Source organism: Mobula birostris, chromosome 7 (assembly GCF_030028105.1).
Source record: "Mobula birostris isolate sMobBir1 chromosome 7, sMobBir1.hap1, whole genome shotgun sequence".
Lineage (NCBI taxonomy): Eukaryota > Metazoa > Chordata > Chondrichthyes > Myliobatiformes > Myliobatidae > Mobula > Mobula birostris.
The window spans coordinates 38,482,507-38,510,253 of record NC_092376.1 but is presented as its reverse complement, the minus strand read 5'-3'; the positions used below and the strand labels follow the sequence as shown (position 1 = coordinate 38,510,253).

General features: G+C 39.2%; 2 protein-coding genes across 9 annotated transcripts in view; one reads left to right on the top strand and one right to left on the bottom strand.

Moving 5' to 3' along the window:
* frya (furry homolog a (Drosophila)) overlaps nucleotides 1-16,572 on the top strand; it is a 283,598-nt gene extending 267,026 nt beyond the window's left edge. For all 7 annotated transcript variants that reach the window (XM_072262934.1, XM_072262933.1, XM_072262940.1 and 4 more), the window contains 3 exons: nucleotides 4,565-4,675; nucleotides 7,356-7,558; nucleotides 14,935-16,572. In XM_072262934.1, the coding sequence (XP_072119035.1) occupies nucleotides 4,565-4,675; nucleotides 7,356-7,558; nucleotides 14,935-15,193 (573 nt within the window). In that variant the 3' untranslated portion in view covers nucleotides 15,194-16,572. The remainder of the gene's footprint in view (nucleotides 1-4,564; nucleotides 4,676-7,355; nucleotides 7,559-14,934) is intronic.
* Nucleotides 9,099-27,289, bottom strand: LOC140200122 (zygote arrest protein 2.L-like). Of its 2 annotated transcripts, none has more exons than XM_072262942.1 (4): nucleotides 26,175-27,289; nucleotides 25,536-25,628; nucleotides 20,553-20,627; nucleotides 9,099-9,326 (listed from the first exon to the last, which is right to left on the bottom strand). In XM_072262942.1, the coding sequence occupies exons 1-4, from the start codon at nucleotides 26,838-26,840 to the stop codon at nucleotides 9,228-9,230; spliced, it is 933 nt and encodes a 310-aa protein (XP_072119043.1). In that variant the 5' UTR covers nucleotides 26,841-27,289; the 3' UTR covers nucleotides 9,099-9,227. The 2 variants fall into 2 exon arrangements, with proteins under 2 accessions (XP_072119043.1, XP_072119042.1); XM_072262941.1 differs by lacking the exon at nucleotides 9,099-9,326 and adding an exon at nucleotides 19,166-20,188 and having other exon boundaries at nucleotides 26,175-27,278.
* Nucleotides 27,290-27,747: the final 458 nt, after the last annotated feature.

The window sequence follows — 27,747 nt, the reverse complement described above, 5'->3', positions numbered from 1 at the left end:
GTGTGACACAGTGTGTAGGCTGGCATTCAGGAGCAACCTCTTTGACTCGGGTCGTGAAACCAGACTCGTTACTGTTCCAACAGCTGTGCTTCAATGTCCTCCGCTGTGTCATCGATTCTCCTTGAAACTGTGGTAGCTGAAAGAGAAACCTGTGCCATCTTGTTAGCTGCAGCTTCTCCCAACAGTTCATGGCACATGTCCTTGGCAGCAGGCAGAATCAATTCTTCACCAACAGTGGAAGACTTCTTAGCCTTAGCAATATGGCTAGCCACTAAGTACGACGCTGTCAGAGCAGCAGCTTTTGCGGAGGTGGTGGCTCTCTGCACTTGCTTCTGTCCCACTTGTTCGCGTTTTTTCCACTCAAAAAACTCAACGGGTTTGTCTTTAAGTGCAGGGTGCTTGGACTCAAGGTGCTGAAGCAGTTTTGAGGGCTTCATTGCCTCATTAGACAGCTTGTCTCCACATATCACACACAGGGAGCTTGGAGCGTGCAAGTCACTGGTCACAATAAAGCCATATTTTATGTATGACTTGTTGTATTTTCTGTAGAAGGAAGCTTTCTTTTTTTTTGCAGTCTCCACCTCAGCTGTCTCTGCGTTATCATCATCGTTAGGCCTTTTATGTCCCCTACCATCTCTTCCAAAGAAACTCTCAAGCGTTGTTTGTTTTTTACTCATCGAGTAGTTGTGTGTTAATGACCGACTGATGTCCTCACGTGGGTAATGACTTCGCGCGCGTTCAAGTTCAACAGTGGGCATGACAGGGAATAAGGAAAGGTGCAGTTGACTCATATTGTTTCCTTGCGGCCCAGTAGCACATGCTTTGCAGCCTGGTGGTTGGGGACTGCTGCTTTAGAGTCTTGGAGGCATACAGCATAGGAACGGGCCATCCAGCCTACCATGTCCATGCCAATGCCAACAAATTCTTTCTACGCTAATCCCAGTTATCATTATGTTGCCTACTATACCTTGACAATTCAAATGGTTGTCTTGATGGTTGTCCCTCAAGCGGTTCATTCCAAATTTTAACTACCTTCTGGGTGAAAACAGAACCTTCCTTGTATGTCCCATAAACCTACTCCTTGGTTTAATCCCATGCCCTCTGGTTTAAGATACCTTTGCTGTAGGGAGATGTTTACTTCTTTCTACCCTATCTACGCTCCTCATAATTGAGGTCCCACTTCAGCTTTCTCTGCTCCAAGGTAAATAAAACCTAAACTATCCAGTCTCTCCTCATAACTGGCAGCATGCTGGTGAATTATATCAGCATCTTCTCTTGAATAATTATGCCCTTTCTATACTGTGGTGACCAAAACTTCACACAATATTACACATATGGCCTTGTCAATATTTTAGAAAACTGGACCATAATCCCTCTGTTATGATATTCTGTGACCCAGCCAATGAAGGCAAGCAAATGTGTGTCTTCTTCACCCTCCTGTCTACCTCTGCTGCTACCTTCAGAGATCTTTGGACTTGTGCATCAAGGTCCTTTTGTTTCCCTACACTCCTTGGTTTGTGTCATTTGTTTTCTCTTGTATAATGCAGTAAATGTGTGAGTACCTGTGAGCTATCTGTGTACCTGTGGTCTTTGGTGTCATTGTCAGATATTCTGACAAAAATACAAGATGAATCCAAAGTAAACCTCTCATTGCACCAAGATTAAATTATTGTCTCATATTCCAAGGTGCAATGAAAAAGTTGCCTTGTATGCCATCCATACAAGTTATTTCATTACAACAAAAGAAAACAATAAGAGAATGCAGAATAATGTGTTACAGTTACAGAGAAAGAGCACTTCAGGTGGACAATAAGATGGAAGGACATAATGAGGGAGATAGTGAGGTCAAGAGTCTGTCTTATTGTACTATAGCACTGTTCAATAGTCTTAACAGCGAGATAGAAGCTGTTTTGAGCATGGTGCTACATGTTTTCAGGCTTTTGTATCTTCTGCCTGATGGAAGGGAGGAAAAAAAAGAATGTCCAGGGTGGTTGGGATCTTTGATTATGCTGGCTGCTTTGTTGAGACAGTGAGGTGTTATTTCACTGCTGCAACCAAGCAAAGCTTATTAAGAGTAGACAAGAAAAGCAGGGTGTTTGAGGAGATTATCAACTAAGAGGCTATGGGATCACTGGGTTGGCATGAAGTGTATGGATTTAGCAAAAGCGATAAAATGTTAAGGAAGCAAATTACCTGGAGGCCAATCAACAGCTTGTACACACAATTGTGAGTCTTTTTAACAAGCCTGTTTCCATGATTAAGATAGATTGTACCGTTTTGAATAAATGATATCCTGTGAGTGAACATCATATTCACTTAAGTCTTGGTTCAAAAGTCTGGAAGTACACTAGCATTCTAGAGGGTAATAAACATGATCAGATTTGGGAGATATATTAGCAAAGATTCACAGAATGTTTGGGGATCACTTAGCCCATTGAATTTGTACTGGCTCCATATAAGACCATAAGACATAGGAGCTGAATTAGGCCATTTGTCCCATTGAGTCTGCTCTGCCATTCAAACATAGCTGATTTGTTATCCCTCTTTTTGTAAGCCCATTCTATTGTATTCTCCCCATAACCTTTGACACCCTTACTAATCAAGAACCTGTCAACTTCCACCTTAAATATACCCAATGGCTTGGCCTCTATAGCTGCCTGTGGCAATGAGTTCCACAGGTTTACCACCCTCTGGTGAAAGAAGTTCCTCCCCACCTCTGTTCAAAAGGGATGTTCTTGTATTCTGAAGCTGTGCCCTGTGGACCTAGATTCACCACTATAGGAAACATCCTCTCCACATCCATTCTATCTAGGCCTTTCAATACTTGAGTGCTCCAGTGAGTCCAAATCTCCCAACCTCTCCCCACTGCCCAAGATTTTTTTTCTTTCAGAATCTTATTCAACCCCCAAATAAATGCTGCATTTGAATCTACGTACAAATACTATGCCTGGCAATGCATTCCAGACCTTGGCCCCACTGAGTAAAAGAAGTTTCTCCTCGTGTAACTTTTTTTTTGCTTAATCACCTTCATTTTCTGTCTCCTATATTTCCTATGTTCCCTCTGCAATGAGACAGTTTTTGCTTTGTTGGTATCCTTCATGATTTTAAACACTTGATTAGATCTCATCACAACTTGAGTTTACCAGCTTCCTTTGTTCCATGTAGAACATTGCCAACCTCTCCAGTTTATTCACATATCTAAAGTCCCTCATCTGATAAACCACTTCTACTGTTTCTAATGACTTTACGTTTCCTAATATGTGGCATCCAGAACTAGACACAATATCTCTGATGTAGCCCAGCTATAAGAAAAAGATGGACAAACATAGATTATAAGTGCCTGGAATTTGCTTCCAGGAGAAGTGGTGGATTCAAACATTGTAGTAACAGTGAAGAAGCATTTAAACAGATACATTAAAAGGCAGGGAATAGATGGATAAGAATCTTGTGCAAGCAGATGGCACAGATGGGATTACCATCATGTTTGGCATAAAATATTTGTGAGGCAAAGGGCCTATTTTGGTGCTGTATTGTTCTATTGGCTTGAACCACTGTATTATCAATTGTAATTGTAACATTGTTTCATTTGTAATATTTTGCCTCTGTCTTTGGAAAGACCATGTTCTTGTATGCAAAGGCGCAAGAGTAATGTCTGTGACCATTTATAACCAGAGTTCAACTGCATCTGGAATATTGTGTCCAGTTCTGAATCCTGTATGGCATTTTAATCACTTTATGAACTGGTCTGATACTTTCAAAGTCCTGTACATATACAGTATATGTTTGTATTCTATATCACTGGTTCTCACTCTTCCAAGCAAAATGTAACACTTCATTTTTATCAGTGTTGCATTTCACCTACCATTCTGCTGGCCTGATTATATATCCCTATTACTGTCTTATGCACAGTTCACCATTTTGTATTATGTGTAGATTTGGAAATTGTGCACTCCAGCTCCAGATATTTATTAAGAAAAGCTGTGATCTTAGTACCAACCCACTACTCTTTTGTTCTTTCTTTTGCAATCATTCTTGTGTTGCATACCTGATATTCCATTCATGCTGCTGTGGCATGTTTTATTCTATGGCCTTCAGTTTTAATTCCATGAGAAATTACTATGCCATGCTATAAAATTTATAGGACAACAGCTATTTTGATTCAGCTGAAACTTATTAATTACTGTTGACAGCAAACTCGATGTGCATGCTGAATATTATTTTCAAATTGAGTACTGATTAAATAATTGCAAGCAACGGTTTGTAATCCTGCATTTTTGTACAGATAATGATTATTCCTCACATTGTAAGGTCCTAATCATAAATTGAAGACTGGTTTTAAAAGACATAGCTCGTATTTAATAATTTAATTCCTCACCTTAAAAGGTAATAGGTAAGCATAACATTGTACTTTTGCATTAATATGTAATTGTATGTACATTAGACTTTCCATAAGCTTTTATGATTTTCTTGTTGCTTGATGATTAAATGATTATGGAACTAGAAACAAATATTGTTCCCAATATTACTTCTGCTTGTTTAAACTGCCTGTTTTCTTTATTTACAGCAACTTGAATTATGTCAAAGACTCTACAAGCTCCACTTTCAGCTGCTACTTCTCTTTCAGTCCTACTATAAACTAATTGGACAGATCCACGTGGTCAGTTCAATGCCAGAGGTAAAACAAGTTCTTTTGTGATTAATAATGTGGCAAATGTTAGAATGTAATGTATGTAATGTAATTTTGTAGCATTTAATTGATAATTGCCTTATTATGGGAGTCTGCTCATTTTTATATAAGCAAAGATTTGTTTGTGATTCCAAACTACTAAATTGTATTTTTCTTTTCTTTTACCATTTTGTTGTTTCTATCCTCTTTGGATGTCTGCACTAAAAAAACCACCCCCAGAGGTTGGAAAAATGACTTGTTTCAAAGCATTGCTAGTGCTATCCCTGAACTATCCACTAGAATGGGTGTAAGAACAGCATGTGATGATTCCTTGATCTTACCTCTCTCCCTGCAGCTTGGTGCACAGCTTCCAGTTAGCCTGGAACCTGTCAAACTGTATTTTATGGGGAATTTTGGGGGCATGATATCTTATTGCACCTCAAAGCATTGCTGCTATTTTCCATTCCCTCATTGTATTGCAGTATTATCGTGTTAACAAATGAATTCTGTTTTCTCTGACCTAAATTAACTCCACCAAGTACTTTGCTTTGAAAATTTAAAAAAAACACAAAGTAAGTTAATACAGGACAAGTTAATACAGGCCAAGTACAGCAATTTTTGAACTGAACAGTTTGATTTTAGCTTGCTGTTGTATGCTGTCCTTCTTGACAGTATTAGACTATTTGTATGGTGTAATTTTAAAATACACAATGCTCTTGCACATTCCTGCAAGTCAGTCTGTACATGTGCTTACCTCATGTGCATTAATCCTCCAGTCCATAGCTCTGTATAAGATGTTGAACTTTGCTGAGTATTGGTTCAGATGATATACTGGTAGAGAGGGCACATCTGGCTTATTTTTCAAATCAAAAACATTGATAAATGTTCCGTAATAAATGCCATAAGTTTAGTGAGTGTATGTTTGAAATTTGGGATTTTGTAGATAAATCAGATCTTACTAGATGCTATATGTCTGTGCCAGCAGCTAGCTTTTATACTCATTTCTTACCTATCATCTGTAACAACCTGTGCACTAATGCAATTTTTAATGTTATTCATGGGTTTAATGTTACTTTTTTCCATGTACTCTCTATACTCGTTTAGGCATTCATATTTGTTATATCCAATTCTACCAATCAAACATAATTATTAATGTGTATCAATCCCTAGCAAAATTCTCCTTCAAAAATGACATAGCCATTAATATTACCTTCTGTGCAACTTACATTTACCAAAAAATATCAATATTACTTAATGCTTCATAAAGTTTGATTATATAATTACAATAGCTTACATAAAACTGTTTTTATATTAAATTTACTAAAGTGTCTAAACCATCCACTGCTTCAAGGTCAGTTGAATTCAACAGTATAGTGGTTAATGCATTGAAATTGGTCTGTATTGTCTTATGGTTGAAAATTAAATGTAAGCATTAGTTTACCACAACACAGAAATCAATAGCAGTGTAAATAGTAGAACTAATTAACCCTTTCCTTATAATACATGTTCACGACATTGCAGGCTGCTGCTGTTGTCGATGAGATATCCTGATGAAAATCTACTAAGTATGATCACCACCCCCCCCCACCCCAGGATCCCTCAGTTAATGGTAGGGGTCCATGGTATAAAAAAGTTTGGAAACCCCTGTCATTGTAAGATCAAGAGAGAAATGGCAGACAAGAGAAAAAGATGCACCTGGCTCTTCTAACAACTTCTATAAACATTACAATTTATATTTTGTAGAATAGATTATAGTGAGGACAAACTTTACAGAAAAAGCAAAAAATCACTCCCAACTATGTTCCAAATCTTAACAAGTATTTCTTAAGTAAATAATAGACAAAATATGATGGTTGTAAGGTCTCAATAATTGTTTTCAGTAGAAGCAAAGTTGTAAATAATAATGTAAACCCAAGGTAAAAATAGAAAACAGCAAATTTTTGTACTCCACCAAATTATATGCTTATCACAAATTTCACAGCCAATTTTTGTACTGCATCATTATTACCATTCGTAATTAACACAATTTATTATTACTCATGTTGATTTTTGTTCAAGTACACATTTAAGTAAACGTCAAAGGATACTTTGTACAATTTATAGTAAAATCAGACACATTCAGCTACAATTCATCACTTGAATATTATTGTTGTAGTGAATTCTTCCTGGTATTTAGTATGGATAGTTTTCAGAAATGATAAAGAATCCAGAGTTTTAAATTGCAGTGTTGTAAAATGTTTGGATTTTCCAACTTTCTAATAATTATGGAAGGTAAATTTAGAAGAGAGAATAGAATGCTTGTAATTTATATCTGTTTCTGCACATGGTTTTGCTAGGTCTTGCTGTGACTGCAGAAAGAAATTGAAGCACACGACCTTCATCCTTTACCAATTTAGTTTGGAGCTCAAAGGGAACAGACATGAATGAGTAACCTGGGGATAGCTTACCCTTCCCTTCTTCTCAGCGCTTTTCCCAAAACCGTGCTTAAAATCACCTACTGCTCCATGGCATATTAGAGCATGAAGTTGCTTTGCCGCCATTTTGATGAAACTTTATTGTAAATAAATTTACAAGCATTTATTTTTCAGTAACGCTAAAATACTACCATAATACTAGAGTTTGGTGGTAGGGAAAGGTCTCAAAGTGAAACTGTGTTGATTTTTATCTTGTATTTGTGTTTATTTACTAGCTATTGAATATGTCAAAAGAGCTGAATGATTTGAGAGATAACTTGAAGGAAGCCTCAGCTCTAATAGCAGCTGAACCTAGGAAAAGTGAATCCACTTTACGTGGTGCCACATTAACTTCCTCAGAAGAGGCTGTTCAGTCCATGTTGGAGTGTCTGAAGAACAGGGATCTTAAAACTGCTCTGCGACAAGTCAGGGATTACAGGTTAGCCTTTTGGATGTATTAGTTTCAATTTCAGAAATTACTTTGATAATATTCTCTCATAGTAGCATTATGTCTAAATAACTTTTATTGAGATGCAAGAACATTTAGACGAAAAAAAATAGTAATTCTGTTGTAACTCTGACATTTGTACAAATTGGGAAATTCTTCCAAGCACGTCCAGTTGTGGGGTCCAGATATTTGATGCAGAATACAGAGAAACTGATCTAATTTCCTTAACAATATTCCTTCTGGGTGTTGCCCATACTATTGAATCACATATTTCCACTCATAATAATTCACTGGCCACATAGGGAAACCGGTTTTGATGGTGTTCCATTCACTACAGTGGCTTGATTTGATATGCAGTTCTATACTTTGCCACAGAGTTATCTGGAGACTGATTGTTGAAATCTTACAGATATTGGTTGGTGAGCATGCAACTTTCATTTTCTGATGAGAGCTTTTGGGCTTGATTACATTTAAGAGAAAAGACATATTATCTAATTAAAATACTATAAATAGCAGACTGAACGGACTTGCAGAACATTTTTAAAAATGTAATGGAATTGTTCATTAAAGGTAATGAATTAATAATAAGGTTTGAAAGGTCATTAATAGGCAAATGAGGCTTGTTGTCTGAAAAACGCGTAGTCATGTTAACTGCCAGTGGCACAGTTACCTACTATGGTCAATTTTCTATACCCTTTCAACAGTAACTTTTCTTTGATGAAGGGGAATGAAAAGGTGCATCACATATTGATACAGATTATAAAAGCAGGTTTATTCCAACTTGTGCCTACTTGCAAGCTCATTCAACAAATACTATAATAATAACAGTTGCATAAATTGCAGTAAGTATTACTATAACTTTGAAAATCTCATCAGACAATCTGTCTACATATCAATAAATTTTTTATGCAGGAATCATTGAAGCGCATCTTTTAATAAACTCTTTTGCCACAGCAACAATAACAAATGAAACACTTGAAACATACTTTGGGGAGGGAACGTCGATTCAGACCATGAGAGGCCTGTGTCGGGCATTTTCATGCCTTACAAGGCGCAGATTGGAAGTCTGTGTGGGGCATATATACTTTGATAATAATTATCCAAAAGTTGTTTTCCGTTTGTGTATTCTGGGGTAGTTGGCAGTGTGGCACAGATGAGGGCATTGCCTAATAAACTCTGGTGGGAGTAGAAATGTGGATATCTTGGGAGAGGACAGCAACTTCCCACTCCACAATACTTCTGATCCATGAAAAGTACAAACTGTGCATCTGCTGTGACTTAGATAGTACCAGTGCCTTCAAAACTTGGAAGCAGTTAGTTCCCGGGTGGCAGCAATCCATTCCGTAGTGGTTTTCCAAGAGGAGTCTGCTTCTGGATAACAGTAATCAGAGCAAACAGGGTCACCATTGAAGTTCCATCAGAGTTGAAACGCGCTTCAACAAAAGCCCCAACATGAGCTTACAGTGTACAGTGAAAATTATGTTTTTACTTCAAGAAGTTCAGAATAGATTCTGAAAGCTAAGGCACTCTAACCAAGCATGAACATTTTGATGTATCTTCATCAACCTCATATCCATGGTGCCCTAACATGTTTAACATTGAAGTCCTTCAGGATTGTACTCAAGTAATCTCTTCTTCCAGTGAAATGATCTGATTGGTGTCAGGTACCTCTCCAAGTAAAATGGATCTGTCTTAAGTCCTCAGTTCCATTATCTGAGCTTTGCAGTGTCATACAATGGTGAAACTTTCCTTTGAGGCTCTGTAAAATCCAATTAAACAGCATGGACACATATAAATATGCAAATACACCCAGACAAAGCTCTCATTATGAGGTGGGAAGGTTGCATAAGTGATCTAGAAGGTACTTGCACACTTGGGTATCCGTTGCAAGCTCAGTTGCCCAGATATTGTGGTCTCAATCATGCCATGTGAATGACCCCAGTGAGGTGATTGTGCACACCCTCAGATAAAGCTGGCATTTCAGCAGCACTTCAATGATAATAGTTCTAGTTTTCCTGCTGCCACCTGCTCATCATATCCTTTTCAGTAGCCTTACTACACTCCAGGGACAAAGGATGTGCCTTCTTCATTCTACCTCATCCGCAAGAACATTGAAACCGTGTTTAGTGAATTAGCCACATATTCCTTCCCTCCTGAATGTTGACATTTAAATTGCAATAGAATGTGCTTAAAATTAATTAATTATTAACCAATGCAGATTTATATTTAATGTAGTAATGACAACTTCAAAGGCCTTTGCATTTTTGAACATGGGATCTCAATCACAGAGTTATAGAGCACAGAAATGTACTCTTCAGCCCACCCACATCCATGTCACCCTTTTTGTCTATAAGCCTATATTAGGACTTGATTCTTCCCTATTTCCCTGTTTAACTGTGTGTCTAAATTTCTCTTTAAAAAAATATGATTTTGCCTAAATCCACCATCTCCTCTGGCAGCAAGTTCCAGATAACAACATGCTTTGGGTAAAAATTAAGTATACACAATGAAATGGTTACTGTAAAAGTAAGCGCAGTGAGGCAAATGGTGTTTCTATTTATAAGCAATCTAACTCCCTCTGACTTTTTTTTAGCTTTCCAACATTATTTTGCAAAGGGTTAAATACTAACAATATACTGCAATTCTTAACATCTCATAACCTATAAATAAATGTCATTCTTCTTGCAGAAGTTAGGTATGTTGTTTCCATAAACAGGTAAAAAATCATGAACATACAAAGTGATATTAAGTCTTATGAGTGAAAATGAAAATCTTTTCCATGGACAACAGGAGCTAATCAGAACATGAATATTCCAGCTTCAGTTTTCAAATTAAACCACCTGTGGGTAAAGTCAAAGTTAAAAGTAAAATTTATTATCAGAATACATGCATGTCACCACATACAACCCTGAGATTCTTTTTCTGTGGGCATACTTAGCAAATCTATAGAACAGTAACTGTAAACAGGATCAATGAACAACAAGCTGTGCAAATGCAAGAGTAAATAAATAGCGATAAATAACAAGGTAAAGTGTCCTTAAGGTAAGACCATCGGTTGTGGGAACACCAGAAATAGAATGAGTGTAGTTGCCTCCTTTTGTTTAAAAGCCTGATGATTGAGGGGTAGGAACTGTTCTTGATGAAGTATCAGGAACTCATTGCTACAAGTATGTGTGTGTTGGATTAGGCCAGGATTAATCTTAACTATGAGTTGCTTCATCTCCTTGAAATCAATTGACTACCAAGTAGGGTTCCAGGGAGTAAATAGTGCCTGTGGATATGTGTGTAAAATCACTTGCCTTAAGGACTGTGAAGAAAATGAAGGCAGAAAAACATTCAACATTTATAACTGTGTATTGGCCTTTATATATCAAGATATTGAGTACAGGAGTTAGATGTTATGTTAAAGTTGCACACGACATTGGTGAGGTCTAATTGAGAATAGTGTGTAATTCTGGTCACCTAACTACAGGAAAGATATCAATAAGATTGAAAAAATGCAAAAAATGTTTACGAGATGTTGCCAAGACTTGAAGAACTGAGTTATAAGCAAAGGTTGAATAGGTTAGAACTTTATTCCCTGGAGCAAAGGAAAATAAGGAGAGATTTCATAAAGGTTTACAAAATTGAGGGCTAGATAGGGTAAATGCAAGCAAGCATATTCCACTGAGGTTGAGTGTGACTAGAACTAGTGGTCAAGGGTTAAAGGTGAAAAGTGAAATGTTTAGGGGGAACATAAGGGAGAGTTTCAGCTAGAGGATGGTGAGAGTGGAATGAGCTGTCGACAAAAATGGATCTGGGTTTGATTTTAACATTCAAGAGAGGCACTCTACAAATATGTGAAGAGTAAGAGGATAAGATGTGAGTGAATAGGACCAATCAAGTGTGACAGTGGAAAAGTGTGTATGGAACTGGAGGAGATAGCAGAGATACTTAATGAATACTTTGCTTCAGTATTCACTGAGGAAAAGGATCTTGGCGATTGACTTACAGTGGATTAAAAAGCTTAAGCATATAGACATTAAGGAAGAGGATGTGCTGGAACTTTTGGAAAGCATCAAGTTGGATAAGTCGTCGGGACCGGATGAGATGTATCCCAGGCTACTGTGGGAGGCAAGGGAGGAGATTGCTGAGCCTCTGGTAACGATCTTTGTATCATCAATGGGGATGGGAGAGGTTCCGGAAAATTGGAGGGTTGCAGATGTTGTTCCCTTATTCAAGAAAGGGAGTAGAGACAGCCCAGGAAATTATAGACCAGTGAATCTTACTTCAGTGTATGGTGAGTTGATGGAGAAGATCCTGAGAGGCAGGATTTATGAACAGAAGGCAAAGAGTGGTTGTAGATGGGTCATATTCTGCATGGAGGTTGGTGACCAGTTGTGTGCCTCAGGGATCTGTTGTGGGACTTCGTGATTTTTACAAATGACCTGGATGAGGAAGTGGAGGGATGGGTTAGTAAATTTGCCGATGACAAAAAGGTTGGGGGTGTTGTGGATAGTGTGGAGGGCTGTCAGAGGTTACAGTGGGACATTGATAGGATACAAAACTGGGCTGAGAAGTGGTGGATGGAATTCAACCCAGATAAGAATGAGGTGGTTCATTTTAGTAGGTCAAATATGATGGCAGAATATAGTATTAATGGTGGAACTCTCGGCAGTGTGGAGGATCAGAGAGATCTTGGGGTCCATATCCAAAGCTGCTGCGCAGGTTGACTGTCTGATTAAGAAGGCATACCGTGCATTGGCCTCATCAACAGTGAGATTGAGTTTAAGAGCCAAGAGGTAATGCTACATCTATATAGGACCCTGGTCAGACCCCACTTGCAGTATTGTGCTCAGTTCTGGTCACCTCACTATAGGAAGGATGTGGAAACTATAGAAATGGTGCAGAGGAGATTTACAAGGACATTGCCTGGATTGGGGAGCATGCCTTATGAGAATATGTTGAGTGAACTCGGCCTTTTTTCCTTGGTGTGTTGGAGGATGAGAGGTGACCTGATAGTGGTGTATAAGAAGATGAGAGGCATTGATCGTGTCGATAGTTAGAGGCTTTTTCCCAGGGCTGAAATGGCTAAGACGAGAGGGCACAGATTTAAGGTGCTTGGAAGTAGGTACAGAGGAGATATCAGGGTAAGGTTTTTTTATGCAGAGAGTGGCGAGTGTGTGGAATGGGCTGCCGGCAACAATAGTGGAGGCAGATACAATAGGGTCTTTTAAGAGACTCCTGGATAGGTACATGGAGCTTAGAAAAATAGAGGGCTGTGGGTAACCCTAGGTAATTTCTAAAGTAAGTACATGTTCGGCACAGCATTGTGGGCTGAAGGGCCTGTATTGTGCTGTAGGTTTTCTATGTTTCTATGATTCCAAAAGTTTGGATAACTACATGGATGGGTGAGAAATTAAGGGCTATGGTTCAGGTGAAGGTCGGTGGTGTTGTGTACCGTTCAGCTAGGTCTTCTAATAAACAAACTACAACAAATTCAGAATGGATGACATTATTATATTTTACCTGCAAGGGGAGGAATACTTCTAGCCAACTTTCATCTGGAAAAATAGCTCCAAGCTTGTGTTTCAAACAATGCACTTTCATACATTTTTTTTAACAAGGACATTAATTAGGTTGCTCCATTATATTCCTCCATTATCTTTATCTTATCTCATTCTGACATTTGATCTTTAGAAACGCCATCCTGCTTCCCTCTGTTGTCAAAATATCTTCTCCGGCCATATAATAAATTTCCTGTCATAAAAAAACAACTACCTCCCATAAAATACAGTTTTCCTATGCAAACCAGCAAAGTATCTTGGGATTTCTTAAAACTTCAGGGTTACAGATATATTTCCACAATGGGACTAGGCAAAATAATATTTTGGCACAGATTAGATGGGCAAAGTCCAGTTTCTGTGCTGTAGTACTTTGTGGCTCTGTGACTATCATCTGAAGAGCATTTGATGGCTTTGGCCTGTATTCACGGCAATTCAGAAGAATAAGGGGTGACATCATTGAAACCTATTGAATGGTGAAAGGCCTTGATAGAGCAGATGTGGAGGATGTTTCCTATGGTGGGAGAGTCTAAGACTAGAGGACACAGCCTCAGAATAGAAAAGGCATCTTTATCCGGAGATTAGTGAATCTGTGGACTTTGTTCCCACATGCAGCTGTGGAGGACAAGTCTTTATGTATATCTAAGCCAGAGGTTGATAGATTCTTGATTGGTCAGAGCATGAGGGATATTGGGGGGGGGGGGGGGCGCGGAGGCGGAAGTTTGGGGCTGAGGGGGAAAATGAATCAGCCATGATGAGGCAGAGCAGACTCAATGGGCCGAATGGCCTAATTCTGCCCGGTCTTATGGACTATGACTAAGAAAAAGGAACAGATACTACAAAATGGCTAAAGATGTTACTCTGGTATTTTATTACACAAAGACAATTTAAACAAAATAGTAAGTTTGACATAACTGTGACTTTCAATTCAAGTGGGTGCAGGTCATCAATAACTATCAGTTTTATAGTCCCAAAATTTTCAACCATGCATTGAATGTTTGCACTTGCTTTCAACTGGGCAGGAATTTAGATATGAAAGTTATATTTTGCATAGACTGACTGAATGCACAGTACATGTGCATCATCTAGGTCAGTGGTAGTTCTGGGAAAAATTAGTCCAGAAGCCTACTTTTACTAGCAGATTATGGGTATTAACCACAGATTTAGAGATGCATTTTGGTTAAGAGGTCAACCACGATCTGATTAAGCAGAGTTAAAATAGTGAATAATCAATCAGGATGAAAAGAAGCTGTAGCTCCCTCTACAAAGAAAGTTTTAAGAAATGTTCAATTGGCTGTTTTGCTTTTGCAGCACGTTTTGGCCATTCATAGTTTGATAGGGCATATTTCACATTTAGGAAAATGACAGTAGCAGGCAGCATAAAGCTGAAAAGGAGTTCCAGCCACTTGGTACAAAGATTTCTTATGACAAAATAAAGTAGAGAAAAAAGCTTCAGAAAGGTACTACAAGATGTTGTCAGAGGACTCTGTAAATGTACTTCATCAACAGCACACTGAAGAATAATGAATACAGTACATGTTTGCTGCTGTGGGGTTGATGATTGAAAAACGAATCTTGGAGGAACCTCATTTTAATAGACTGAGTTACAGTTTAGCTGATGTATTTATCACCAGTAAGAAAACTCAAATGTATAATTAGTTGGAATGTTAAATGGAAGGAATTCTGGTAGAACTGTCTGTTTTCCTAATAAGTTCTACCTATACTTCACAACTATTTGACTTTCCATAACTGGAAAACCAGTAGAAACATTAAATGATGTGTCAATATTTTCTTAATAAACCCTCTTGATTTTTGTTGTTACAGAACCATTTGGCCCAATGATATATTTGGCAGTGATATGGAGGATGAAGTCCAAACTCTTCTTAATATTTACTTCAGACACCAGACCTTAGGACAAACAGGCACTTTTGCGCTCCTGGGTTCTAATCATGATCTATCAGAAATTGGTTCCAAGCTGATGGAGCTGAATGGAGAGATTCAGGATATGATTCGGAAGGCTCAGAGTTATCGTGTTATCAATACTTATCTTCCAGATACCAGTACTGCCAACCCTAGTCTCTGACAGAAATGTTCTGTCTCCCTTTTGCTTACAACTGGAAATGCTGCAATGTTGCTCTGAAATCCTTCAAAGGCTTTTCGCCCTTAGAAAAGCTTAGTCAGTTTATTTTCACAATTGTGGCACATCATAGTTTCACTAAACTTAAATGGGAAGTTATAAATATCAAAAGACCAATATTAAATAAAATACCCAACTGAATATTAAAATAGCTTTCTTCAAAGCACATTTATTCCTACATTGGGTAACTATAGTGATAAGGTTACAAGTTCACACTGAAGATACCAAAGGTTATCACATGTTGAAAGTATTCTTCCTAATTAATTATTTTGACAAAGATGTCAATTAACTTATATTGATGATGATGTCATTTAACTTATAATGATGAGTACCATATACTGCCCCAGAACTGTTACAGATTGTTTTGTGTGTGGTTTGTGCCTACTTGCTTACATGACTAATAGCAGGCAAAATGAAGCTGTATGCAATGCACTAGGAAGCAGTTTTGTTAAGCTGAAAGCCTGTGTGTTTTAACTCTTCTCTGGCTAAAAAAATTGTTCACACTGCTCTAAAGCACATTTTTGTTAGAAAAATATAACTCGTTGTGTAAGAAGGTATTTTACTGAGCCATACAACACGATTTGTACTGTATTTGAAATACCATGAACAATCTAGATGAGAAATGAGTATTGGCTGCTTTTTCTACTAGCTGGAAGCTTTTATGGATTATTTATAAATAATAAGAGGCTGCTTTAAATAGTTTTGTAGAGGAGGCTGAAAGTTTTCTCTTATTAGTCATTGCCTGTTATTGATTAGCATGCATATTTATATGTAAAATATAAATTGCTTTGAAGCATTGTGAAAGTTAATATTCAATGCTTTAACTTTCTAAAACAAGCCATGTAGCTCTACATTCAGCAAACTCATGATGTCATTGGTGTGGATGGATGTTCTAGTGCTGAGAATAGGCCTCATTTCTAAAAAGTTGGATCAGAAACTCTACAAATTCTTTGCATGTAAAATCAGTTATGCATTTAACAGCATCTTTGGAATCATATTTTTCTTGTAAATAATGTTCCACATACTGTGAAGTATTGTTTTGATCTGTAAATTCATGCACTGTATATATAGCTGTAGTATATCATAACTGTGTATTATGTCTTGTGGAAAAGTAAGCTTCTGTTTGATTTCCATTGCACTTCTCGCACTTCAACTGATCTGTCAAAACCTCCAGTAAAAATAATAAGGCAAGCTCTGAGTTGGTTCTTTATCCTTGTCGAAACTTAGCTTCCTAATATAGACACAGGTAGAAGAATATTCAGAATGGTACAAAAAAAAAATAATCAAGTTATAATTCTCTCAGACATATCACATTAAATTACAGAAGTGACTAATTTACAATATTGTCTTTCATTATTTATAATCTACAGGGTCTTTTAGGGTAATTTAGTTTCAATTTGATAAAGAATTAGGTGTTTTATTTCCCAATTCTCTACACCCCATTCCAGTCTAGTTGATGGTAGTGATGTGCCTTTAGGTTGGACTGCCAACCCACCATTAAAAGGAAAATTGTGGATGAGAAGTTTGGAAAGAGCAGGTTTCAAGAACCTATTTAAGATTGGCAATGATATGAAACACTGTAAAAGAACAAAGTAATTATTTTTGTGCTGCATCAGATCTGGAGTAACAAACTAAAACAAATATGGATACATGCAAACACAAAAGTTGCTGGTGAACGCAGCAGGCCAGGCAGCATCTGTAGGAAGAGGTGCAGTCGACGTTTCAGGCCGAGACCCTTCGTCAGGACTAACTGAAGGAAGAGTGAGTAAGGAATTTGAAAGTTGGAGGGGGAGGGGGAGATCCAAAATGATAGGAGAAGACAGGAGGGGGAGGGATGGAGCCAAGAGCTGGACAGGTGATAGGCAAAAGGGATACAAGAGGATCATGGGACAGGAGGTCTGGGAAGAAAGACAAGGGGGTGGGGGGGGAGGGACCCAGAGGATGGGCAAGGGGTATATTCAGAGGGAGAAAAAGGAGAGCGAGAGAAAGAATGGGTCTATAAAAATAAGTAACAGATGGGGTACGAGGGGGAGGTGGGGCCTTAGCAGAAGTTAGAGAAGTCGATGTTCATGCCATCAGGTTAGAGGAACAACACCTTATATTCCATCTGGGTAGCCTCCAACGTGATGGCATGAACATCAACTTCTCTAACTTCTGCTAAGGCCCCACCTCCTCCTCCTCATACCCCATCTATTAATTTTATGCACATTCTTTCTCTTTTTTCTCCCTCTGTCCCTCTGAATATACCTCTTGCCCATCCTCTGGGTTCCCCCCCCCCCCGTCTTTCTTCCCGGACCTCCTGTCCCATGATCCTCTCGTATCCCTTTTGCCAATCACCTGTCCAGCTCTTGGCTCCATCCCTCCCCCTCCTATCTTCTCCTATCATTTTGGATCTCCCCCTCCAACTTTCAAATCCCTTACTCACTCTTCCTTCATTTAGTCCTGACGAAGGGTCTCGGCCTGAAACGTCAACTGCACCTCTTCCTAAAGATGCTGCCTGGCCTGCTGCGTTCACCAGCAACTTTGATGTGTTTGCTTGAATTTCCAGCATCTGCAGAATTCCTGTTTGTGTTTTTAAATATGAATACATGATAGCTTATAGATTGATTGCATGTCCATAAGAAAGCACAAGGTGACTCCAACAGGAAATGATAAAGCAGTGGTGAGGGGCACACAAGCAGGAGGGGTGAGAGGGCTCGAGGTGTTGATCAGCATTACCAAATGGGGAAAGAAACATTTTGGTGGATGGATGCTACATAGCCTCCTCCCCTACTGGGAACAGTACAAACAGTCCATGAGCAGGTTGGGTAGGACCCTTCATGATATTACTGGCCCTTTTCCAGGACTTTTGTATGCATATCTGATGCTGGTGATGTGTTGGACAGTTAAAGAGGCTTCCTGTCTGCCACACAGTCCAGTTTCCATAAGATGCCACTTGAGGGTTCTCTACTGCACATCTACATTTGTCATGCTGCAGATGTAGATAGTCCAGATCTTCAGCCTCAGAAAATAGAATATTGGTGAGTTTTTCTATTTGCATCGGCTGCATTCTGGAACAATGAGAGGTTGTGCAAGATTTACACACCCAGGAGTTTGAAACCACTTGCAGTTTCCACTGCTGTACCACCATTGTGAAGAGGGGTGTGAGTTCTGAAGTCAATACATACCCATACAGTACACAAGGACAATGAACACCTACAATGGAAAATCTCTAGGCCCAAGCAGAAATGAAACTTAGGCAGAACAGGCACCAGCCATCAAGTTAACCAGGGAAGCAAAAACAATAAAGAACATAAGCAACAGACAGGATAAGGAGGTATGGTTGGGGGGGGGGGGGGCAGGGGGAAGGAAAGAAGAGAAAAAAGCAGGAAAACTTAGGAGGTTGAGGGGAAAAACATTCTTTGAATAGGCATTAACTGCAAAGTAGCACCAAGTACTGGAGTGACCAAATGGTAGAGGCCAATAGAGACATGCACAAAGCTTGAGCCAAATTACACCTTAATGAGGTAGGCAAAGCACCTCCAGCCAGAGTCAGGTAGTAAGAAAGAAGAAACAGCACATGGTAAAACTAAGGGAGGCTTCCCAAAAGTCTTGCAACCTGGCCTACAACAGGGATACAGTGTAGCAGAACCCATTCACCAATTTCTAATGTTCAAATTGAACTGGTTAGCCTTCAAACAAAAAAAGTTATTGCTGTATCAGAAGACATTATGAAATATAATACAAGTATTGCTGAGACAACACCTGATTTTCCATAGGTCTGTTTCCCTTCAAGGAAAGTTTTATTCAGAATAGAAAAAATACAAATGTCACCATATTTCCAAGATAGTGACAAATTAAGTCAATTGGGCTCTCTGGACTGGTCCTGCATTCTAAATGTATTAGAAGAGCAGATCTTATTGAAAAAGTAAAGATCTAAGAGCTTGCTGGAATGATGTTTCCACTCAGGGAACCAAGAACAACTAAACAGTTAATTCAGGACAAGGATGACAATTAAAGAAAACTGGGCTGCTGACCATCTCTGTTGGGCTCTCAAAGGAATATTTTACTGCAGGAGTCAGGAACAAGTACAATTGACATTCTTGCTTCTATTTTTGTTCTCCCACACCACCTCCATTACTAAAGCTGTATTAATCAAATTGATATCAATTTCACATCAAGAAAAATTGGACCAAAGGATTGATTGCCACACTCAGAACTATTGGATGGTCCATGCAGAAGTTAAGATATCCAGAAAAATTCTATGTTACTGGAAGAGATAACCAAGAATTTGTCACTGCAGGAATGGAAATGCAAAATGATTAAAACTATGTTGAAATAGAAAAATTAAGATGGAGAATCGACTTAGCAATCCTTTCCTGTACTCCACAATTTTGGACTTTTCAATATTAAGAATCTCAGGATATAAACTATAGATAGATGCAATTAATCTTCTAGCCACTAATACTTGTAACACTGCAAGACAAATCAAAGGGATTTAAGGACAGCAGTAGTTCCCTAGATATTCAAGGTACAGAGTGGTCCTTTTCTTCTCCATTATCTATTGGCCTTGAAACAGCTTGCACCCTGGTCAATAAGGTAGCACCACAGAAAGACTGACTCACTTCAAAAAGTTAGCCGCCTCTTCCTCAAGCATTATGCTCAATAGTAGAATTTTTGAATAAGTGCTTTATTAATTTCATAACATTTTAAATTCATAATTTAGGAATACAAAACGATCCATTTTCCATGCCATTTAAGTAGCCCTAGTACCATACAGAATCAGTATTCTGCTGATTCTGCAGAAAGTAGCAAGTTTCAAACAATATATTTGAAGCTATATGTATTATCACAGGATAACCGTTTCCCTCGACAACGGCCACACAACTCCTGGCGATGTGGTCTTTTTGGATCAATGTGTCGCTTTTTTTGAGTGCAAGTACAACAGTGTTTGAAGCACACCTAAAAACAAAAAGGCTAGCGTTAAGATAACATTTAAATTTAAATGCATGTACAAGTCAATAAAAAGAAAGCACCCTTATGTAATGGGGATTTTCAGAACTCCCTGTCTGCTTCCCTTCCTTGGGTTGGGAAGCTTTATAGACAGTACAAGTGATTTATTAATCAGAAGGCCAATAATCCACTTTCCAGGTAGTAGTTATTTTATGTCTATAAAACAGACTAAATTCAAGTGCATGAAGTGTATGCAATAGTTCAAGCACAAATGTTTGGTTTGAAAAATCTTTTCTATAGATGTTCACAACTTCAGGTATGGAAAACAATTCATGGTTTATACCTAGTAATCCACATTTAAAAGTTAACCTACCTGACAGAGAATAGCTTCCACCTTGTAAGGATTGTATCCCTTATTGCATTTACGGCAAAATTGCTTGAAGTAAACCTGAAGAAAGGTTAGAAAACACTGAAAAAAATAGCAAAGCCAGTTGATTTGTCAAAGATCACCCACCCTACACCTTAACCATATAACACAATGTATTGAGGTAGAACATGTTAAAACAATAACAGAATGCAGAGTAAAATGTAGCAGAAACTGAGAAAGGGCAGTGCAGGTAAACAAGGTGCACCATAAGGTAGATTGTCAGCTCAAGAGTCTTCACTGGAGAACCTTGTGTTCCTCAGAGTATAGGAGACTGAAGGATAACGTTAGAGAAGTGTATAAAATCATGAGGGGCATAGATTGGGTGAATGCAGTCTTTATCCCAGGGAAAGGAACAAAAAAAGGGCAAAGGTTTAAGGTGAACAGAGAAGGATTTATAAAGGGATTGAGGAGCAATTGATTCACTCAGAGGGAGGTGTATGACTGACTCCAGCCTGTCCTTTACACAACCCTAGTCCGGCCAGCATGTGACCTCAACAGACATGCAGGAGGCTTTTCCCTTGCTGCTAGAGGTGGTGTGAATCCGAGTCAAGCTGCGTGAGTGGAAGCAGATAGCATGACAACATTTAATTATCCAGATGAATACAGACCTCAATCTACCTTGCAGTGTCCTAGCACCTTATTGTTTGCCTGCAGCACACTTTCTCTGTAACCTTGCTGAATGCTAGGACTGGTCAAGCCCATTTGTGCCTCCAACTGGCAGTCAAACATGGTGGTTTATAAGATCAGGACAAATTAGCCTTAGTAGCTGGACAATTATGAAGATCTCTCCTCCCCCACCCCCAAGAAAATCCAATTTTATGGTGAGAATTCAGCTTTAAGAACAGTGTACTAGCATTTATCAGACATTTTTGACAGAAGCACTAAAATGCCCATTGTGGCACAATACATTTGAGAGGAATGGTGCAGCTAGAAGAGCACTGCTTCATGGTACTATAGCCCTGGTGAACCAAATTGGTAAGGGTGCTGAGGAAGAGGATTTCTTGGAATGTATGTGGGATAGCTTTCTGAACCAATATGTCAAGGAACCAACTAGAGAGCAGACCATTCTAGATTGGGTATTGAGCAATGAGGAAAGGTTAGTTACCAACCTTGTCATGTGAAGCCCCTTGGGTAAGAGTGACCATAATATGGTGGAATTCTTCATTAAGATGGACAGTGACATAGTTAATTCAGAAATAAAGGTTCTGAACTTAAAGAAAAGTAACTTTGAAGGTATGAGATGTGAATTAGCTAAGATAGACTGGCAAATGATACTTAAGGGTTGACAGTGGATATGCAATGGCAAGCATTTAAAGATCGCATGGATGAACTACAACAATTGTTCATCCCAGTTTGGCAAAAGAATAAACCAGGGAAGGTAGTGCACCCATGGCTAACAAGGGAAATTAGGGATAGTATCAATTCCAAAGAAGAAACATACAAATTAGCCAGAAAAAGCAGCACACCTGAGGACTGGGAGAAATTCAGAGTCCAGCAGAGGAGGACAAAGGCTTAATTAGGAAAGGGTAAAAAGATTATGAGAGAAAGCTGGCAGGGAGAGAGAAACCGGGGAATTATAGACCAGTAAGCCTGACATCGGTGGTGGGGAAAATGCTGAGTCAGTTATCAAGATGTGATAACAGCACATTTGGAAAGCGGTGAAATCATCAGACAAAGTCAGCATAGATTTGTGAAAGGAAAATCATGTCTGATGAACCTCAGAATTTTCTGAGGATGTAACTAGTAGAGTGGATAGGGGAGAACCAGTGGATGTGGTATATTTGGATTTTCAAAAGGCTTTTGACAAGGTCCCATACAGGAGATTAGTGTGCAAACTTAAAGCACACAGTATTGGTGGTATGGTACTGATGTGGATAGAGAATTGGTTGGCAGACAGGAAGCAAAGAGTGGGAATAAATGGGACCTTTTCAGAATGGCAGGCAGTGACTAGTGGGGTACTGCAAGGCTCAGTACTGGGACCCCAGTTGTTTACAATATATATTAATGACTTAGACAAGGGAATTAAATGCAGCATCTCCAAGTCTGTGGATGACATGAAGCTGGGCAGCAGTGTTAGCTGTGAGGAGGATGCTAAGAGGATGCAGGGTGACTTGGATAGGTTAGGTGAGTGGGCAAATTCATGGCAGATGCAATTTAATGTGAATAAATGTGATGTTATCCACTTTGGTGGTAAGAACAGGAAAACAGATTATCTGAATGGTGGCCAATTAGGAAAAAGGGAGGTGCAACAAGACCTGGGTGTCATTGTACACCAGTCATTGAAAGTGAGCATGCAGGTACAGCAGGCGGTGAAAAAGGCGAATGGTATGCTGGCATTTATAGCAAGAGGATTCGAGTACATGAGCAGGGAGGTACTACTGCAGTTGTACAAGGCCTTGGTGAGACCACACCTGGAGTATTGTGTGCAGTTTTGGTCCCCTAATCTGAGGAAAGACATCCTTGCCATAGAGGGAGTACAAAGAAGGTTCATCAGATTGATTCCTGGGATAGCAGGACTTTCATATGATGAAAGACTGGATCGACTAGGCTTATACTCTCTGGAATTTAGAAGATTGAGGGGGGATCTTACTGAAACATAAAATTCTAAAGGGATTGGACAGGCTAGATGCAGGAAGATTGCTCCTGATGTTGGGGAAGTCCAGAACGAGGGGGTCACAGTTTGAGGATAAAGGGGAAGCCTTTTAGGACCAAGATGAGGAAAAACTTCACACAGAGAGTGGTGAATCTGTGAAATTCTCTGCGACAGGAAACAGTTGAGGCCAGTTCATTGGCTATATTTAAGAGGGAGCTAAATATGGCCCTTGTGCCTAAAGGGATCATAGGGTATGGAGAGAAGACAGGTACAGGGTTCTGAGTTGGATGGATCAGCAATGATCATACTGAATGGTAGTGCAGGCTCGAAGGGTCAAATGGCCTACTCCTGTACATATTTTCTATGTTTCATCCAGGGCTTGGATCTGTCTGTAAATAGAGTTTGCACATTTGCCCTTTTGCCCTTTGACCCTTGGAATATAATCTGGGTGGTCCTGTTTCTTGCAGAACCCACAGACTTGCAGGTTTAGGCTTTGCCCCTGTCACCACCCCAGTGCAAATTGTGGCTAGTTTGTCAGTGAGGGGTGAAATTTGTGGTGAGTTCATGGGAAAGGGAATTAGTACAGATGCCACTTTAGCTAGCAGATTCAACAGGGCCTATTGCCATGCAGCAAGCAGCATTTGACATCAACGTGTCCTACGCACCACTGTAATACAAGTTCCTGTTGATTGACAGCATGCAGACAGAACTCTAAAATAGTTCACATGGCTTTGCCTAATGAGGAGCCCCTCATGGAGCACCAAGTTCTAGGCACCAATTAAATAATCTAAGAGTAAATGTCTAGTGCTCCCCATGCAGCCTCCTCTATATTGGTGAGACCCATCATAAATTGGAGGACCACTCTGTTGAGCATTTTCCACTCCACCTCCCAAAAGCAGAACTTCCTGGTGGTCAAACATTTAATCCTGATTCCCATTCTGACATGCCAGGATGAGGCCATCTTCCATATGGAGGAGCAACACCTTGTATTCCATCTAGGTAGCCTCCAACCTGATGACATAAATATCAACATCTCCTTCCAGTAAAGGAATCATCCCCCACACTCTTCCCCCCCCCATTACCTCATTTCACCTGCCTATTAATTTCCCCAGCTCCCATTCCCCCTTTATCCTATGGTCCACTTTCCTCTTCCATCCGATTCTCCAGCCCTTGACCTTTGCCACCCACCTGACTTCACCTATCACCTGCCAGATATCCTCCTTCCCCTCCACTTTTTTATTTTGGAATCATCCCCTTTAGTCCTGGGGAAAGACTCCACCCAATGACAATTATCCACTCATTGCTACTGATGCTGGAGGAACAGCAGGTCAGGCAGCATTTATTCTGGTGTTTTGAAAGGAAGCATTGCTTAAATTAGCAAAGTCAAGGATACCACATTGAATATAGTATACAGAAAATTCAATTTCTTTGTGGCTCTAATGTTAATATGCTACATTCAATGTAGCATTCTCAAAAACTTCAAATAGGAGGAACAGAAGCTTTCTATTGGTCTGCATTGGAACATTTAATTACTAGGCACTTAATTTTCCATTCCACTTTTTTGAAAGCCAACTGTTCAGATTTTAATGCAAGTGGATAACATTGCAATCATCTAACAGAGGCCTACAAACCCTAGTTTGGATCAAGAGAACCCAAAATACAACCCATTATAATCTTATACCAGCATGGATTGTCCTCAAGTAACTTCAAATTATGTCTCCAATTTACAGTTCATTTTCCCCAACTGTATTTGCCATTTTTTTTTTTTTTTTTTTTTTTTTAAAAAACTGATTAGTCCCTTTTTCTCTCTCCTGGTTGATAAACAAATTGCAGACCTTTGTGTTCTTTAAGCCCATGCAATTTAAGCTCTAAATATTCTGCAATTCATTAAAAGAACTAACGTGAAAATGCAACACTAACAGTAGCATTTGTTTAGTGAGGAGATAAAGTTATGGTGGTCCTTAAGATCATGTACTGAGGCCTCATTTACCACTTGTGAAAACTACCAAAGAGTCCAAACAAGGTTCTTAAAAATTCAAGAAGGGACATTTCAGTTAGAGTCAAAGATCTCAAACTTCACCTAAAAATGCTCTGGCTGGATAGAAATTCAGGTCAAAATGGGCAGGGTTAATAGGCCTGCTTCTTGCTGTAAAACTGAAATAAGGATTACGGAATTTGGCAAGCATAAAAAAGCTTGTTCAGAAAAATTGAGTTACTAAGTTAATAAGCCTTGCCCTTCATCTGTGCTAGTTATAGCTGGAGCCATCAGACCACTTTATAAATATCCACCCCAGTCCCACCTCTCCACCCATTTTGTGCTATAGTTGAAAGTTTACCTTATTAGTTCCTGAAATGCACCAAACATAAGCACTTTCCCATCTGATGTTGCAGTCCTTACAGTGATAGTAGCCATACTTTTGCTCCAAAAACTGAAAGAGGTTGGTTAGTTTTACAAAGCTCAGATCAACAGGTTAAAACAGTACATCTAAATCAATGTTAGTCAGCAAGACAATTAGGGCCCATTAATAGAGTACATTAATACATCATTATGTTTGATACTTTCATTATATTACCTGCATAATACTTATTAAATCTAACTTTCCATTATTTCATTACATTTTATTCATTCTTCCCCACTTAATTAAGATCTAATCAAAATAACTTTAGAACAGTAGTATTGACTACATAAAACAATTGAATTGAGTACATTTGGATATAGTAGTTTATAGAATGCTACGCTCAAAGGCAGGAACAAAACTTCCGCTCCTAAACAAAGTATAATTCGCATTAATCGGGAAGCTTCAGCAACCTAGGCCAGCATTCATTTTACTCTAGTAAACAAACTAGCCAAAAAGTTGACTTCGACTTAAGAGGCGATCTACATCCGAAATATAGCTTCTGGACAGATAGTTCCCGTAAGAGTCATTATTCAACGTGATCATTATATGTATGTCTTGAAGGGAGATCATCTTTACCTGGAAACGAAACCTCTGTTTGCCTTCATTTCCCTTGACTTCTTGGTCATTCTGACCTACTGCTTCTTGGTTTTCCATATCCGCTATATCCGCATTTTCTTTTTCACGAAGAAAAGCCTCTTTTTCCTGGTGTGGAGCAGAATCTTCCTCCAAACCCTCGGGGGAAACCTTGCTATCTGTTTTCTCTCGGCCTTGGTTCTTTTCTCCCATACGCCGATCAAACACAGGCGAATAGACGGCGATGGGGCGAGAAAAACGCACGACGGTAGGAGACCGTGATGTAGCGCCGACAGCCTCACTGCTGACATCTGTAGCACCGGCCGGAGACGGCGACCGAACTCCTTCGATTACAGAACGTCGTTTCTGTCGAGGTAGAGTCCTAGGTCCTAGCGAACATTGAACAGAAGCATCTACCTTTGGATTAACCTGAATCCCAATTTCTTTGGTATTCGCTTTCCTGAGACGCGGAGTCAAATTGGGATTGACCTGAGAGAGAATAGCTTTCAGCTGCGCCCTCTTATAGTTATCCAAATATTCGACAGCTTCAACATTTCCCGGAGGGTAATGTTTCTGCCTCCAGTTTTGCTGTCTGGGCTTTCCATTACTATAAGGAGCCGAATTGAGAGGTGAATAAACAAACTGCTCCATCATCAAACACAGACACATTAGAAAGCCCAGGGGGTCCTTTTATGTAAGTCCCATTTTGTCGCTGTTGCCCTCATTAGGTGTTTAATTAAGCACGAACAAGCTCAAAATGAATTTCATTGGAAAGCGAATTACGTGATTGTCCAGTAAGGATGAGAGTGGCCGTTTGCTGTTACCGCAGCGACCTTGCTCGGCTTTCCCCTCGATTCAAGTCCCATTCCGAATACTTTGGCTCATATATTCAGCGAGGTGCTGCAAACTTCTTATTGCTGAACCAATGTTCACCAGTTCCTTCTGATGGTAGTAAAATATTAAACATGTTCCTTGTGGGTGAATTTCTCTGATGTTTCTTACCAACAATTACAAATAGAATGTTGTATGGAACTTTACTGCCTACTTTCATCGGGTGGGCGATACAGAAACCTGACGTCCCACACTATCAGTCATCACCCTACACGCATCAGTCTCCCGCACTGGCGTAGGTAACTTCCTTCACCGCTCGTCTGAACTGATTCTACAAACTCACTTCCAAGGACTCTTTATAACTCGTGTTCTTAGTATTACCTTTTTATTTCAAGTTTGTCTTTTTCACAGTGGTATTTGCCAGTCTTTGATTATATACCGTTTTTCATTGTTATATTGTGTCTTTGTTTCCCGTATATGCCCGCAAGACAATCTTAAGGTAATATATGGTAATACATACATATTTTGATAACAAATTTGCTTTCAACTTTGAATTTTTAACTTTACTATGTGCAAAACTAACTATTTCCAAACTTCCAGTCACTGATTTTTTTTATATATATCAGGGTGGTGAACGATCCAACTAATGGTGGAAATGATTGGCTTGGTTGTTTCTATTATGATCGCAAGAGCCTGTTGGACGTTTGGTAATGTAGAATACTACATGCCCTTTTCACTGGTTCAT

Coding starts and splice junctions, on each gene's coding strand:
- LOC140200122 (XM_072262941.1), bottom strand. CDS start 26,840: ATGTGTCTGTGTTTGATGATGGAGCAGTTTGTTTATTCACCTCTCAAT. Junction 25,629..26,174: donor AACAGAGGTTTCGTTTCCAG/GTAAAGATGATC, acceptor AACCTCTTTCAG/TTTTTGGAGCAAAAGTATGG. Junction 20,628..25,535: donor GCATTTCAGGAACTAATAAG/GTAAACTTTCAA, acceptor ACCTTTCTTCAG/GTTTACTTCAAGCAATTTTG.